We start from the raw sequence: 14,114 nt of genomic DNA, 5'->3' as shown, positions 1-14,114 counted from the left end.
ATAGTAACAAACTAGAGAGTGAATGAGTAACTAAGGGAACTAATTATGAACACAGGGAAACAGGAGCAGAGCAGACAAAGGACTCACAGAACTCAGATAATTCACAGCACATAGAAACACTTTCACCTAGATATTATCACATAGAGACTGTGTCTGTACCTCGAACTAGTAAATACAAAAAACTTCCAAAACCTTTTAAGGGTAAAAATTTAATTGATGTTCAAAAAATGAAAATCACAGATAAATCAGATAAACAAATGATAAAGCTTGGGTTACTGAATATTAGATCTATTTCTTCAAAAGCACTTATTGTAAATGAAATTATCACAGACAATAAACTAGACTTGCTGTGTTTGACAGAAACCTGGCTAAAACCAGACGATTACATTACTTTAAATGAATCTAGTCCTCAAGGTTATGATTATCGACACAATCCTCGACAGAAAGGCAAAGGGGGAGGTGTTGCTGTAATTTATAGTAATATATTCAGAATCATTCAAAAGAATTTCAAATATAATTCCTTTGAAGTGATGGTGCTTTATGTAACATTATGTAAGTTGACATTTGTGCTGGCTACTGTATACAGGCCACCAGGGCACCATACTGACTTTATCAAAGAATTTGCTGAGTTTCTATCAGAGTTAGTACTGGCTGCGGATAAAGTCCTTGTTGTTGGTGATTTTAATATCCATGTAGATAATAATAAAGACGCATTTGGATTGGCATTTGCAGATATTTTAAACTCTATTGGAGTTAGACAACACGTGTCAGGACCCACTCATTGTCGTAATCATACCCTAGATCTAATACTGTCGCATGGAATAGATATTGATGCTGTTGAAATTCTACAGCAGAGCGATGATATATCAGATCATTATTTAGTCTCGTGTATAATACAATTAGCCAAGGCTACAAAACCACCACCCAGCCATAAATATTGTAGAACAATCACGTCTGCCACTAAAGATTGCTTTATAAATAATCTCCCCGAGCAGTTTCATCGCCTTAGTATACCTGACAACTTAGAAGAACTCGATGCTGCAACAGAAACTATTGGCTCTCTCTTTTACAGCACATTAGATGCAGTCGCTCCTTTACGTCTAAAGAAGATTAAGGAAAGTAATCCAACGCCGTGGTATGATGAGCACAATCGGGCTCTAAAACGAGCTGTTAGAAAAGCTGAACGTAGTTGGAAGAAAACAAAACTAGAAGTTTTTCGCCTTTCGTGGAAAGAAAAAATGATTGAGTACAGAACAGCCATAAGAAATGCTAGATCTACTTATTTTTCAAATCTCTTATTTTTCAAACAAACATAATCCTAGGTATTTATTTGACACAGTGGCTAAATTAACTAGAAACAGAGATTCAACTGCTGACGTTTCCATAGAGCACAGCAGTAATGACTTTATGAACTTCTTTACTTGCAAGATTGATAATATTAGAGAGAAAATTATAAACATGCAACCGTCTACAGTTTCTCTTCAGACAGTGCACTGTAGTGTCCCTGAGGTAAAACTAGAATCATTCGCCGCTATAGGAGAGGAAGAATTATCTAAACTTATCAAATCATCAAAATCAACGACATGTATGTTAGACCCAATGCCGACTAAACTACTGAAAGAAATGCTTCCAGAGGTCGTAGGTCCACTTCTTGATATAATTAATTCATCATTAACACTAGGACACGTGCCAAAAACCTTTAAGCAGGCTATTATCAAACCTCTTATTAAAAAACCTCAACTAGATCCGAGAGATTTAGTAAATTACAGGCCAATCTCGAATCTACCTTTTCTGTCAAAGATACTAGAAAAGGCAGTTTCAACACAACTGTGTTCTTTTTAGAAAGAAATGGAATCTGTGAGGATTTCCAGTCAGGATTTAGACCATACCATAGTACTGAGACTACTCTCGTTAGAGTTACAAACGATCTACTCCTATCATCCGATCGTGGCTGTATTTCTCTATTAGTGTTATTAGATCTCAGTGCTGCTTTTGACACTATCGATCATAACATTCTTTTAAAAAGACTTGAAAACTATATTGGCATTAGTGGAATTGCTTTGGCATGGTTCAAATCGTACTTATCTGACCGTTATCAGTCTGTGGTAGTTAATGAAGAGATGTCGTATCGATCACAGGTTAAATATGGGGTACCACAAGGCTCAGTATTAGGACCGTTGCTTTTCACTCTGTACATGCTGCCCTTAGGAGAGATAATTAGGAAGCATGGTGTTAGTTTTCACTGCTACGCTGACGATACTCAGCTCTATATTTCCTCGCGCCCTGACGAAACCTACAAATTCACAAAACTAACAGAATGCATAGCTGACATTAAAAACTGGATGACAAGAAATTTCTTATTATTAAATTCAGAAAAAACTGATTTCCTAATCTTTGGACCAAAAACTTCCTCACGAAAAAACCTTGAATACTCTCTAACACTTGACGGGTGCTCCATTAAACCTTCGTCCTCAGTTAGGAACCTGGGTGTGCTCTTTGATACCAATCTTTCATTTGAAAGTCATGTTTCTAGTATCTGTAAAACCGCCTTCTTCCATCTAAAAAATATATCTAAATTACGACATATGCTCTCAATGACAAATGCGGAACAGTTGGTTCATGCATTCATGACCTCAAGACTAGATTATTGTAACGCTCTACTGGGTGGTTGTTCTGCTCGGCTTTTAAACAAACTACAGTTGGTTCAAAATGCGGCAGCTAGAGTTCTTACTAGAACCAGAAAGTATGACCATATTAGCCCAGTTCTGTCAACATTACATTGGCTCCCTATTAAACATCGTATAGATTTTAAAATCTTGCTACTTACTTATAAAGCTCTAAATGGTTTAGCTCCCCAGTACCTAAGTGAGCTCTTAATGCATTATAGTCCTTCACGTTTATTGCGATCTCAGAATTTAGGCCAGTTGATAATACCCAGAATATCAAAATCAACTGAAGGCGGCAGATCCTTTTCCTATTTAGCACCTAAACTCTGGAACAATCTTCCTAGCATTGTTCGGGAAGCAGACACACTCTGTCAGTTTAAATCTAGACTAAAAACACATCTCTTTGCTCTTGCATACACATAACACATTATCAATACATTAACATTTTTCAAATCCGTTAAAGGATTGTTACGCTGCAATAATTAGGTCGGCCGGAACCGAGAACATTTCCTATAACACTAGATATACCTGTACATCAGAACAAGAATGGCATCTACGCTAATATCTGTCTCTCTGCTTATCCTGAGGTTTGCCGGGTGCTGGATCCAGGCCGTATCCAGGTCAGATGGAGAACCTGCGTCTGGACCTGACTACAACGTAGCCCAGGATCCCCGTATCCGCTTACATATATTTATATATAATCGATTTTTAATCTCTATAATAAAAATGTACAATTCAGATTTTGATCTCCATATACATTTACATATATATATCTTCCAAGGGGTTTTTTCCCTCCTAGGACTTTTTTCCCAGTGCTAGCACGCTGGGTTTTTCTCCTAGGGGGTTTTTTCCACCCCTGGAAGTCAGCCGACATTGGCTTAATGTAGCACCATCTTGTATATGTTACATATTACCACGCTTGTTTGTACAGTTTTAACCACTTCCCTTTTTTTCTGTGCTTCTAATATGTAAAGCTGCTTTGAAACAATTACCAATTGTAAAAGCGCTATATAAATAAATTTGACTTGACTGACTTGACTTGACAAAGGGTGCTTCTTAAATCAAAGGCTGCGTCCTTCCTAGTTCAGTCCTTCAGAGGCTTGTAGGCTTGAGTCCTCCTCAGCATTAAACGCTAGAATGCGCATGGCTACATCACACATGTCCCCGCCCCCACCGCCACTGCACGAAAATACTAATGAAACTTAATTTTGGAAAAATACTTTGTATTACAAATCTTTATATTATCTGGCTTTCTAATAATGCAAAACAATGAATCACTTCCATCTGCAGTCTTCCAGTGGCTTACATTATTGGCAGTTTAGTGTTAAGTGAGTAATTTACACCAAAACAAAAGATAACATTATGCTTTCATGTCCGAAAACATTATTTTTGTCTTACATTTCATAATAAATTCAGACAAGCTCAATACCGACTCGTTTTCCGTCAGTTTATTGATATCAAATTCAGCTGAACGAAGGTGCCTTTCAAGGATCCTTCCAAATGAGATGGCCTTCAACGATGTTTGATAATTTGGCAGCCGAGATATGCAGCCTTCGTAGGATGCAGCCTTTGAGAAGCACCCAGCATATTTCACATTACTTTTTACTTATTTTTGATCAAATAAATGCAACCTTGGTGAACACAAGAGACTTATTTTAAAAACATTAAAATCTTACAGACCCCAAACTTTTAAACCACAGTGTAACTGTTGTTTAAAAGTATAATGTATTATAGTATAATTATAATAATATTAATATTAAAACCTTTTCCAGACCTGGAAATCACAATTTTTCCAGATTTTCTCTGAATGTAGGATCCCTGTAGAGTTGTTAGACAAAAATACAGCAATTAAGCGCATGGGTGATGCATATGAATTAATATGCAAATACTTACAGTAGCTCCAACCCTAAGATCATGGTCACATTGTCTCCAGAGTGGTTGCTGCGGAATCTGATCTGGAACAGGTGGCTGGCCACGTTCTGTCGTGACGTCAGCATTCCTGCAGTGCCACGTACTGGAGAGAGATTCAGGTCTTCAGCCTGACACAACCCCACCCAGATCTGATCCCTCAGTGAGTAGTCTATAACTGTATAACTCTCCTCACTGTGGGAAGAAAGACAGAGAGATTCAGACATTAATACTGAAGGAATATTCCAGGCTAAATCACTTGGATCTCAGATATATTTGCAGTGGAACTCCAACAAGTCCATCACACACAAACAATTGTACTGTTCACAATTTTATTGAATACATTAAGTAATCATTCACAGTGCAGGCAGGAGAAAGTATGTTGAACTGTAGTAACTTGTAGATCATCCTTTAGTCAAAACATCCACCAGATGTTAACTGTAACTGCTCACATGTCCTTTGACCAATTTTGGACCATCCCTTCGCTCAAATCTGTTTCAGTTTATCTATATTTCTGGGTTGTCTTGTTAGCACAGCACTCTTTAGGTTATGTCACAGCATATAAATTGGCTTCAGGTCAGGACTCTTCTTTTGGACATGTTTACTGAATCACCCAACCAATCTTAAGCTTGAAGTCTGAACTTCTGTCTTGACATTATCTTGTAAAATGTCTTGATAGTTTCTTGAATCACTGTACCATTAATGATTCTCACATGGTCTTGGGCCACCATGAGAGACATCAATTTTTTTTCTTTGGTAGCAGTGGTTTCCTATGTGTTGCCCATTCCTGCACACCTTTCATGTTCAGTGTTTTTCTGATAGTGGTCACAGGGAGAAAATATTTGTTCTCCCTTTGTTTCAAGGAGAACAGATTTGTCAGTGTGTGCCTTTATTTAACTGTGCAACCCACACTTACAATCTCATCTCCTTAATTGACTCCAATTAGCATCTGGAGAAGTTTTAACTCAGAATTTTACTTAATTTATCCAGTCTACCTGGCTAATAATCACTCATTGTATTCAAGAAAACCTTTGTTTTATTACAGTTTGTGTGTTATTAGTTAAGTCAGATTGTGTCTAAGTTGTCTACATTTGTGACTTAGATCAGAAGATCAGACCACATTTTATAAATAATCAATGCAGAAATCAAGACATTTTTCACAAACATATTCTTGTGACTGTACGTCTGCCTTCAGTTGCCTGTCTTATGCTTTTCTGAGCCAGACGTCTCCTGCCATCTGGAAGTAATTGGAAGGTTTAGGCATGTCAAATGGCCCCTCGCTGCAGAGACGTGAGGCTCTCGATCTCTGCAGAGACCCATCAACAGCAGCTAACTGTACGCCAATAACATTAGACACACGTGTAGCAGCACCATATCTTTTACCGGGGACCACTGGCCTACAGTGACATGTACAAATACACTCAAGCTTCAACATGGCTGACAGCGAGAAGCTGTGGGTTTAAAGTGCAGGTCATCAGCTTTCCATCAAACCTTGCTCCAAACATCAATCAAAGCCAGAATGGAATGTGCAGTATGGCAAAGGAAAAGGGAATAGACTGATAAAGATTTACGCTGGAGGAGTGATAAAGAGGCAAAGGTGTAATGTAAACCTTAAAGGTGCTAAAGAGTATGTTTTGTTTTATACATTTTTGCATTACTTGAAACTGTCTTTACTAACTAATAAAAGACTATTTATTAGGTGCACTGAAAGGAATAATATTAATATACATCATCTGTGTACGAGCTAGGGCCTTTAAAACATCAGCCAATCGTTTATGCGACTGGCTCTCTGGCTTGTCAATCACTGCCATGACGTTCCTTGTGAGTAACTTTCCACACTCCACAGGCGTTGCATGCAATGTTTTTGTCAGGAGACAGGAATAACAACTGCAGATTATGAGTTACCTGCAGTGAGTCCGACATGAATCCATGAACACGACACAGCGAATGCCGGTGGTAAACACTCGTGTTCCAATACTTGTGCACAAGTTTTGGGAGTTTTGAAATGAGCTGTGAAGGAGGGGGGTTGTTCTTACGCATGTAACAGTCAGTAACAGTCTTTGGTTTCTCAGTCGATGAAAAGATCCTCTTTAGCACCTTTAATGGGTGAATCTCCTGAAATGTTAAGACATGTCCCAGACAAAATTTCACCCCAAAATCAAAAGCAACAAATATTTACATATTTTGGGCAGGAAATTCCTACTCTATCCTGAGTAAGCTATTTGTGTGTAAAATAATAATAAATGTAAAAAGTACAATTATAAGTATACAGTACATTGTAGTATTTGTTGTACTGAATTTTATGCAGATTTGAATAATAAAATAAAGCATTTTGTCTTGACAGGATGAATCAATAATTATAGTAATGAAAATGATATGCTTTTTCTTGAATTGTAGTAATGATAATATTTCCTGAAGGGATAGTTCACACAAAAAAGAAAAATCTGACTTCATTTATTCACCCTCAAATTGTTGTGTAACACAAAAGAGGATATTTTTTTACATGTCTCTGTTTGTTTATTTATTTATTTATTTATTTATTTATCTATCTTTTTGTCCACACAAAGGCAGTCAACATTAAACAAGAGTCAGATAATTAGCTGTGTTTGTATAGAGATAATTGAATAAGTGGAGTCAGATCCTCCTGTTCAGTTCCTGAAAATCCTCTGTCCAACAGAATCACAATTCCATTTACATTCCACTGGCAGAGGACAGAAACTATAGACAGAGTGGGACATTGCATATAATCTGAAGTCTGGAAGAAACACAATGACTCAGGTGATCATGAAAGAGTCAGCGTGACAGAGAGAGAGAGACCAACTGAAATGAGCTATTTAGGAAGCTGAATCTTAAAAAGGAGAGCATTCCAAACGTTGTGATGCCCTAATTCACTTATAACACTGAAAAATATTGATTGAAAAAAATCACCAAACCAACATCAAAGCCAACTGTTGTGTCGCCTCACATCACCTTGAACCTACCCCTACTGCAAAAACTACGGCCAAAGATGGCCGCTGAGTGAAATGACTTGTCTTAACCTTTCACACATAAGTTTAAAATATTCTGGCTGACCCCCCAGCGTAAGTTTTTCAAGGCAACCGTTATTTAGAACGTATCACTTTATTGTTTCCATGGTGACGCATCATCGCTTGTTATGTCACACACCACAGTGCTGTATGACTGATAATCTGCTTTTATTTCATTTTTTATTCAAAATATTCACAAATTTGTTAGCTATAAGATGAAATATCTGATATTCCGATTGTCAAATATTAGCAAGTGGATGTGTTTTACTGTTTAAACACCTTTATAATGATAACCTAAAATAAACATTATGTGGTTAAAAACACAGCAAATTTGTGATATATGAAAAGCGCTGCGCACATCCGTCTCTGGTTTAGCACCAGACAAAGCGTGCAAAGACATGTGAATTTGGCAGCTGATCACGTGATGCACTGAAAGTTCTAATCACACCGGTGTGATCGTACGCTCCTGGGGCCAGCCAAGACCGATCACACCGGTGGAATCACACGTGTCAAAGGATTAAAGGGACTTTGTTACAGCTTAGTGTGTTATAACCTTAAATGCAAGAGTTGGGCTTTGCGATATGATATATATTGTGCAGACAATACAAAGTGTGTAACGCAATAGATATTGCTATATTGTGTACAGTATATCACAATATAATTGAAATATCCATACAGCACAGGACTACTTAATTGTATTAATGCATTAGAGTGATAAAGAAACATGCATAAATGAGAAAAAACTGCTTGATGTTAAAATAAAGAAATAAGTTTCCAAAAAACTGGTTTAAAGTGATTTTAGAACAGATTAGGGGCATTGTAAAAATGGCCTTTAGCTGTTCTAAAATCACTGTAAAAAAAATGGCTTCATGGGGGTTATTGCTTATACAAAATGGTTACTACTACATATCCTGCCAATATTTCATAAAATAAATGCACAATGACAAAAATATTATACAGCAATTTATTGATAAATAATTTATTGGCAAATTATTCTGCAATGTTAAGCAGCAATGTTAAGCAGCAATGTCAAGGTTGCCATGCAACAAACAATACTCCGAAGCAGCAATGCTGATGTAATTAGGTCACAGGAGTATGTTTAAAGAGTATTTTACAATGGCTTTGAATGTGGCTCAGACAATAATAACTCTTTATAAAATGGATAGTTTTGGTCCTTGATTATTAAGTCCTAACTCGTCCTGACTGACACACCTGAAGCATGCATACAGAAAGCTGTCTCTCTCAGACAACATCTAATCCCTTTCTTGGCTTACTGTGCTTGAACAATCAGATACACATAATACTGTCAAAATGCCCCTCTTGGCGAGTATTCACATCAGTCAGTCAACTCCACAGTGAATGTAAACAGTTTGATATCTTACTCCTGTCTATGTCCTTAATGTGAATCAAACAACAAAAGACAAATAAATAATAACTTACTGTTCCTGACTGAATAAGAATCAGTGTATATTTAATTCATTCAGTGAAGACATTATTTTATTTCACATTTGATTAGTCAATTACTGTAGTATTTCTTACTTGAATGCTACTGTTAAATGGCCCTACTGTACTTGAAAAATTTAAAGCACTGTTTTTGTCATTTGTATCTTTGATTTATTCAATTTGTTATTGTTAAATAAGATTTCGATCATATTGCCCAAACCTAGGAGAGGGCATGCATGTCAACACACTCATCAGTGTGTGCTGATGTGTACACACAAATGTAAAACAATCCTACTGCCTGAAAATGTCCATTTTGCCCCGGCCCTGGCCATCTGTCAGAAACATCAACCACATATTCCTTCTCTCAGTTCTGGCAACAAGGGGCACCTGGACTGGCACTAATCAAATTTTTAACCAGCTTTCCCATTAGCAAACTGAGTGCTGGACAATTATACTACTGTCTACTCCTGACATATCATATTATAATTGCATATTACATCAACCAGCAGGGATTTCTATCACTTGAGCAATCTGATGTTCCTACTGCTTTAATAATATCCTCTCCAGCAGCCAAAAGATGTTCCAGCTCCAGGACACAAACCATTCACACACTTTTGAGTAAACAACATACACACAGGCCTCTGTGTTGGAATGAAGAGAAATGCTGTATTTGGGTAATTACATATTTTAGAGATAGATTATGACATCGCTGTATAATACTGAACCTTTAATGTTAAACTTCTTGTACACTCACATTTTGATAACAATCCCTGTGTACTCATACTACAACTGAATCATTTGACATCGAACACAGTGTACTGAACATGGTGTCCTTTTCTATTGTCTATAACACTAATAAACATTATTTTTATGCAAAATGAAGCAAACACTTCAGCCCATGTGTGTTGATGCGTACGCGAGGAATAGAGATTCATAAAGGAAGCAAGGAGATAACAGAAAAATAACCAGCTGCATTTAAACGTTAGTTACATAACCAGAGAAAATGAGTGAAAACAGTGGAGCAGAGAGAGAGAGGAAATGAAAGAGGGATGGAGTGGAGAGTGTGTGATGGCGTGCACGGGTTTGTTTTGCTTTAGTTTTGAAGTAGTGTGACTCAGGCTCCCTCAACATATTGTACAAACCATGTGTCAGAATAAACATCACACAGTGGTTGAAAAAAAAAAAAAACTTTTCTTTTTCCTAATTTTTTCAGTTGAATCCCAGACACAGAGCTTGGGGGCAGTATCCGCTGGAGTAGAAATAAAAACCATCTAATTATCCTGGAGGTTGTCCCCTTGTCATAGCGTGCAGAATGTTCCCAAAAATTGACCAGAAAAACAAAAAGGAGGAAAAAAAAAAAAAGCTTTGCTAACTACATGACTCACTGACAAACTGACTGGGCACTGTGCAGACATTGCACAAACGGACCAATAAGACATGTTACACACAAACACAGACAACTCTAAAATAAATACAAAGCAATGTTTATTCTTTACATTGCTACAAAACAAATGTATATATTTTTAAATAAATACGTGAGCCTCAAATGTTCTAAATGTGCAATTTTAAATTGTGTGTCCTAACCACGCTCAAATTCATTCAAGCAATAAGTTATCTCGTACATGTTATATGAGTTATTTTCCTACTGGACACCACCATTGTGTTGCTGATGAACATAATGTTTATTATTTATTTTCTTTTTTAGTTGCTCTGTGCCAAGTAGCACAAAACACAATGTTTGTCAAGGACAATCACCAAAACGTTTGTCAGATTGGTGGCATAAATGTGTTCAGGAATCAGAAGCAAGGGAAACAGTATATCACATTTTGGAATGCTCACAAAAAACAAGACAAACTGATCATCATAACAGTAAAATCTGGAGCAATGTGAGTAGTGTGTGTCATCTGCAGTCGTTTGCATCAGAGCATCGTTTGACCTAAAAGGGTTTAGCCAGAAAACCTTGCAGTGCCAGGTGAAAGTGATAGGACAGCAATATCTTATTTTATAATAACATTCTAATGGCTTGTTTCCACCGAGCGGTGCGGTTCAGTTCAGTTCAGTACTGTACAGTATGATTCGGGACAGCAAACCCTGATCTGGCTTGCATTTCCAGTGCCAACAGTACCCTTACTTGATAGACATGGTGTATGCCGGAAAGTAGCAATCAAAGTCATTCTTGCTTGAAGAAGAAAGTGACAGTAAACAACAATGGAGGACATACAGCAGCTTTGTTTCAGCGAAGGCAAAAGGAAAAACAGCCAAAAAATACACACTGTGTTGCAATGTTATTTGTTGTTGTCATTCATTTGTTGATGTACCATTCACATCTTCTGACAATGAAAACGGCAAAAACTGTGTACCGTACGGAACTGTACTGTACCGCTCGGTGGTAATGAGCCATAATATTGATATTAAGCACTGGCCAATGGTAAAATTACACTCCACATTGTTTTATATTACACAAGAAAGATGAACGTAGGTACCGTCTGGAGGGTAATGCGGAAACTTTAACATTGTGTGACAATTTCTGTTACCTGTTTATTTTAACACAAAATACTGCCCTCTCAATTACTTTAATTCCTTAAAACAATTGGGTACAGTTTTTGAGTTATGTCATTCCCTTTTGGAATAATTGATAAAGCTGACTTTGGCCTATCTCTGCAATAGGATCATACAGTACATACAGTACAAGCTGTATCTTCATATCCGCCCACTTTAGCACAATAATTTCCTGTTTTCTGTAGTATCCTAAAGGGCACAATAACAGCAGGGAAGAACAGAGGCACATTTGGACACTGTTTGACAGATATAATTTGTGGTCTCCAGCTTACCTTTTCTTTCGTGTGACAATGAGAACATCATTGAAGAGGAAGAAATAGACCTGCTGGCGAGATGTCCTCTTGGAAAAGATCCCATTTTCCTCTACGAAGGCCGTTAGCTCACCACGCTTTACCATCCAGCGGGAGGATGACACCAGTGGGAATGGCTGCAGAGAGAATGTGGGAAAGGAGAAAATGTGAGCCAGACAGAACCGTTGATATTTTTTATGCAACACAGATGACATGAAGAAATCTAACAAGGCCTCATCTTCATCCAAATGAGTGTGAATAAAATAGTTAGATAGGGATATAGCATTTTGACTGCTAAACAAAATAATAAATCAGCCAGCTTTAAAAAAAATTGTCTCAAGACCCCGTTCTATTGCTTCAGTCAAGAATAGTGTACAAAATCCATACCTCGTTGCCTTTCCAATGTAACCAATCAAAATAAAAAAATAAAATAAATAAATAAAAATGACATAATAATTGTTTTCATTATCAATCATTGCTGCCAAAGTACCCATGTACTTGAAAAGACACTGCGTTTTATTCACTATTAATAATATGAACAGAGAACTCATGAAAAAATTCAACCTAATTCCAAACATATGCATATGCACACAAATTTGTTCTTTTAACCTCATTCTAATGCTAATGAGTTTCAAGCATTCAAATGAGTGACCATGTGCCCAAGATTAGTATTTTCATATAAGGGATTTTTGCAGAGCCTTTTGTCAATCTCATAAAACATATGACACTCTCACATAATGTATGAAGCCTGTGAGAAGTTGAATGCGAAGAAAGATCCTCAAGTTATAGCAAGTCTGCTGTAATCAAAGCAAGTTCAAACACAGTAAACACCTTTTAAAGTTGGCATGAAATGGTAGTTGCATTCATGTGTTCTATTGGGATATACACCATGTGCAGAATTATTAGGCAAGTTGATTTTCTGGTCATATTTTTTCCAAGCACATTTTACCAATACCAAACCACATTAATCTTAACAACTACTATTAATTTTGTATTTAATCATTTATAAGATATAATTGTTCATGAAGGCTAAAAATGAAAAATTCAGATGTGCATAATTATTAGGCAGGTTTTCTTTTACAGGCAAAATGACCCAAAAAAAGAGATTTAACTCAGACTGAAAAGTAAAAAATTACTAAATTCTCACGAGAAGGATGCAATACTAATGCAATATTAGAAATCGCAAAGTTATGGCATTTTCCAGAACTGCAACCTACCTGTAGTCTCCAGAAGTGCAAGGTGTCAGGATTTTAGAGACTTAGGTTAGGTAAAGAATCCTAAAAAATGACCCCCACTTAATAAGAATCACAAGCTGAAGTGATGTAAAATACATGAATACTGTTTATTTATAGGCTTTATAGACAGACAGGAGTTCATTTTTATTCTATATCTGCAAGACAGACTTTTCAGGATAGGAGATGGATGAAAAATGAAATCCCACACCAATTCCAGCCTTCATGAACAATTATATATCACTTATAAATGTTTAAATACAAAATGAATAGTAGTTATTAAAGGTGCTCTAAGTGATGTCACGCGTTTTTAGGCCAAAACATTTTTTGTCACATACAGCAAACATCTCCTCACTATCCACTAGCTGCCTGTCCCCTGAACACACTGTAAAAAAACACAGTCTCTGTAGTCGCCACAAGCTCCGAAAACAGCAATAAAAACAAACTGGTGCAGCATGGACCACAAAACATAATAAACATGCTCCAGCCAATAACCGACAAGAATGATTTTAAATGCGCATTCATGACTGTTTCAGAAAGCACGGAGGAGAGGGGGAGGAGGAGGAGGGAGGGAGGGTCTAGCTAGCCTATGTTTTGTTTAACAACAATTCGAATTTCAACAGGAAGTTACTCCACCCAGGAGCACCTTTAAGATTGATGTGGTATGGAATTGGTAAAATGTGCTTGAAAAAAAAAAAAAAGAATCAGAAAATCAGCTTGCCTACACTGTAAAAAAAAAATTAAAGGTAAAAGACTGTAAAAATGCTATGGTGAAAAACAGTTAATTGGTTTACAGAAAGTTTCCATACTATATATGTGAATAACTGTAATAGATCGAATGGTACATTTAATGTAATTTTACGGTAAAATACAGTTAAATTTACAGTTTTTGGAAGAGAAAAAATAACAAGTCATATAATTTACAGTGAAAAACTGTAAATTGACATTCCCGCAATTCCCTGCGTGACACTTCACATTTGATGTATTTTC

At 36.8% G+C, this 14,114-nt stretch overlaps 1 protein-coding gene across 1 annotated transcript in view; it reads right to left on the bottom strand.

The window, feature by feature from the left end:
* LOC137023152 (rho guanine nucleotide exchange factor 26-like) overlaps positions 1–14,114 on the bottom strand; it is an 81,654-nt gene that overhangs the window by 14,065 nt on the left and 53,475 nt on the right. Inside the window, exons 11-12 of the mRNA XM_067389856.1 lie at positions 11,875–12,029; positions 4,560–4,769 (exon numbers count right to left, since the gene is read on the bottom strand). Of these exons, the coding sequence (XP_067245957.1) occupies positions 4,560–4,769; positions 11,875–12,029 (365 nt within the window). The remainder of the gene's footprint in view (positions 1–4,559; positions 4,770–11,874; positions 12,030–14,114) is intronic.

This window comes from Chanodichthys erythropterus, chromosome 7 (genome assembly GCF_024489055.1).
Source record: "Chanodichthys erythropterus isolate Z2021 chromosome 7, ASM2448905v1, whole genome shotgun sequence".
Lineage (NCBI taxonomy): Eukaryota > Metazoa > Chordata > Actinopteri > Cypriniformes > Xenocyprididae > Chanodichthys > Chanodichthys erythropterus.
Note: the sequence above shows the minus strand (reverse complement) of the source record. Positions and strands in the feature narration are given on the sequence as shown.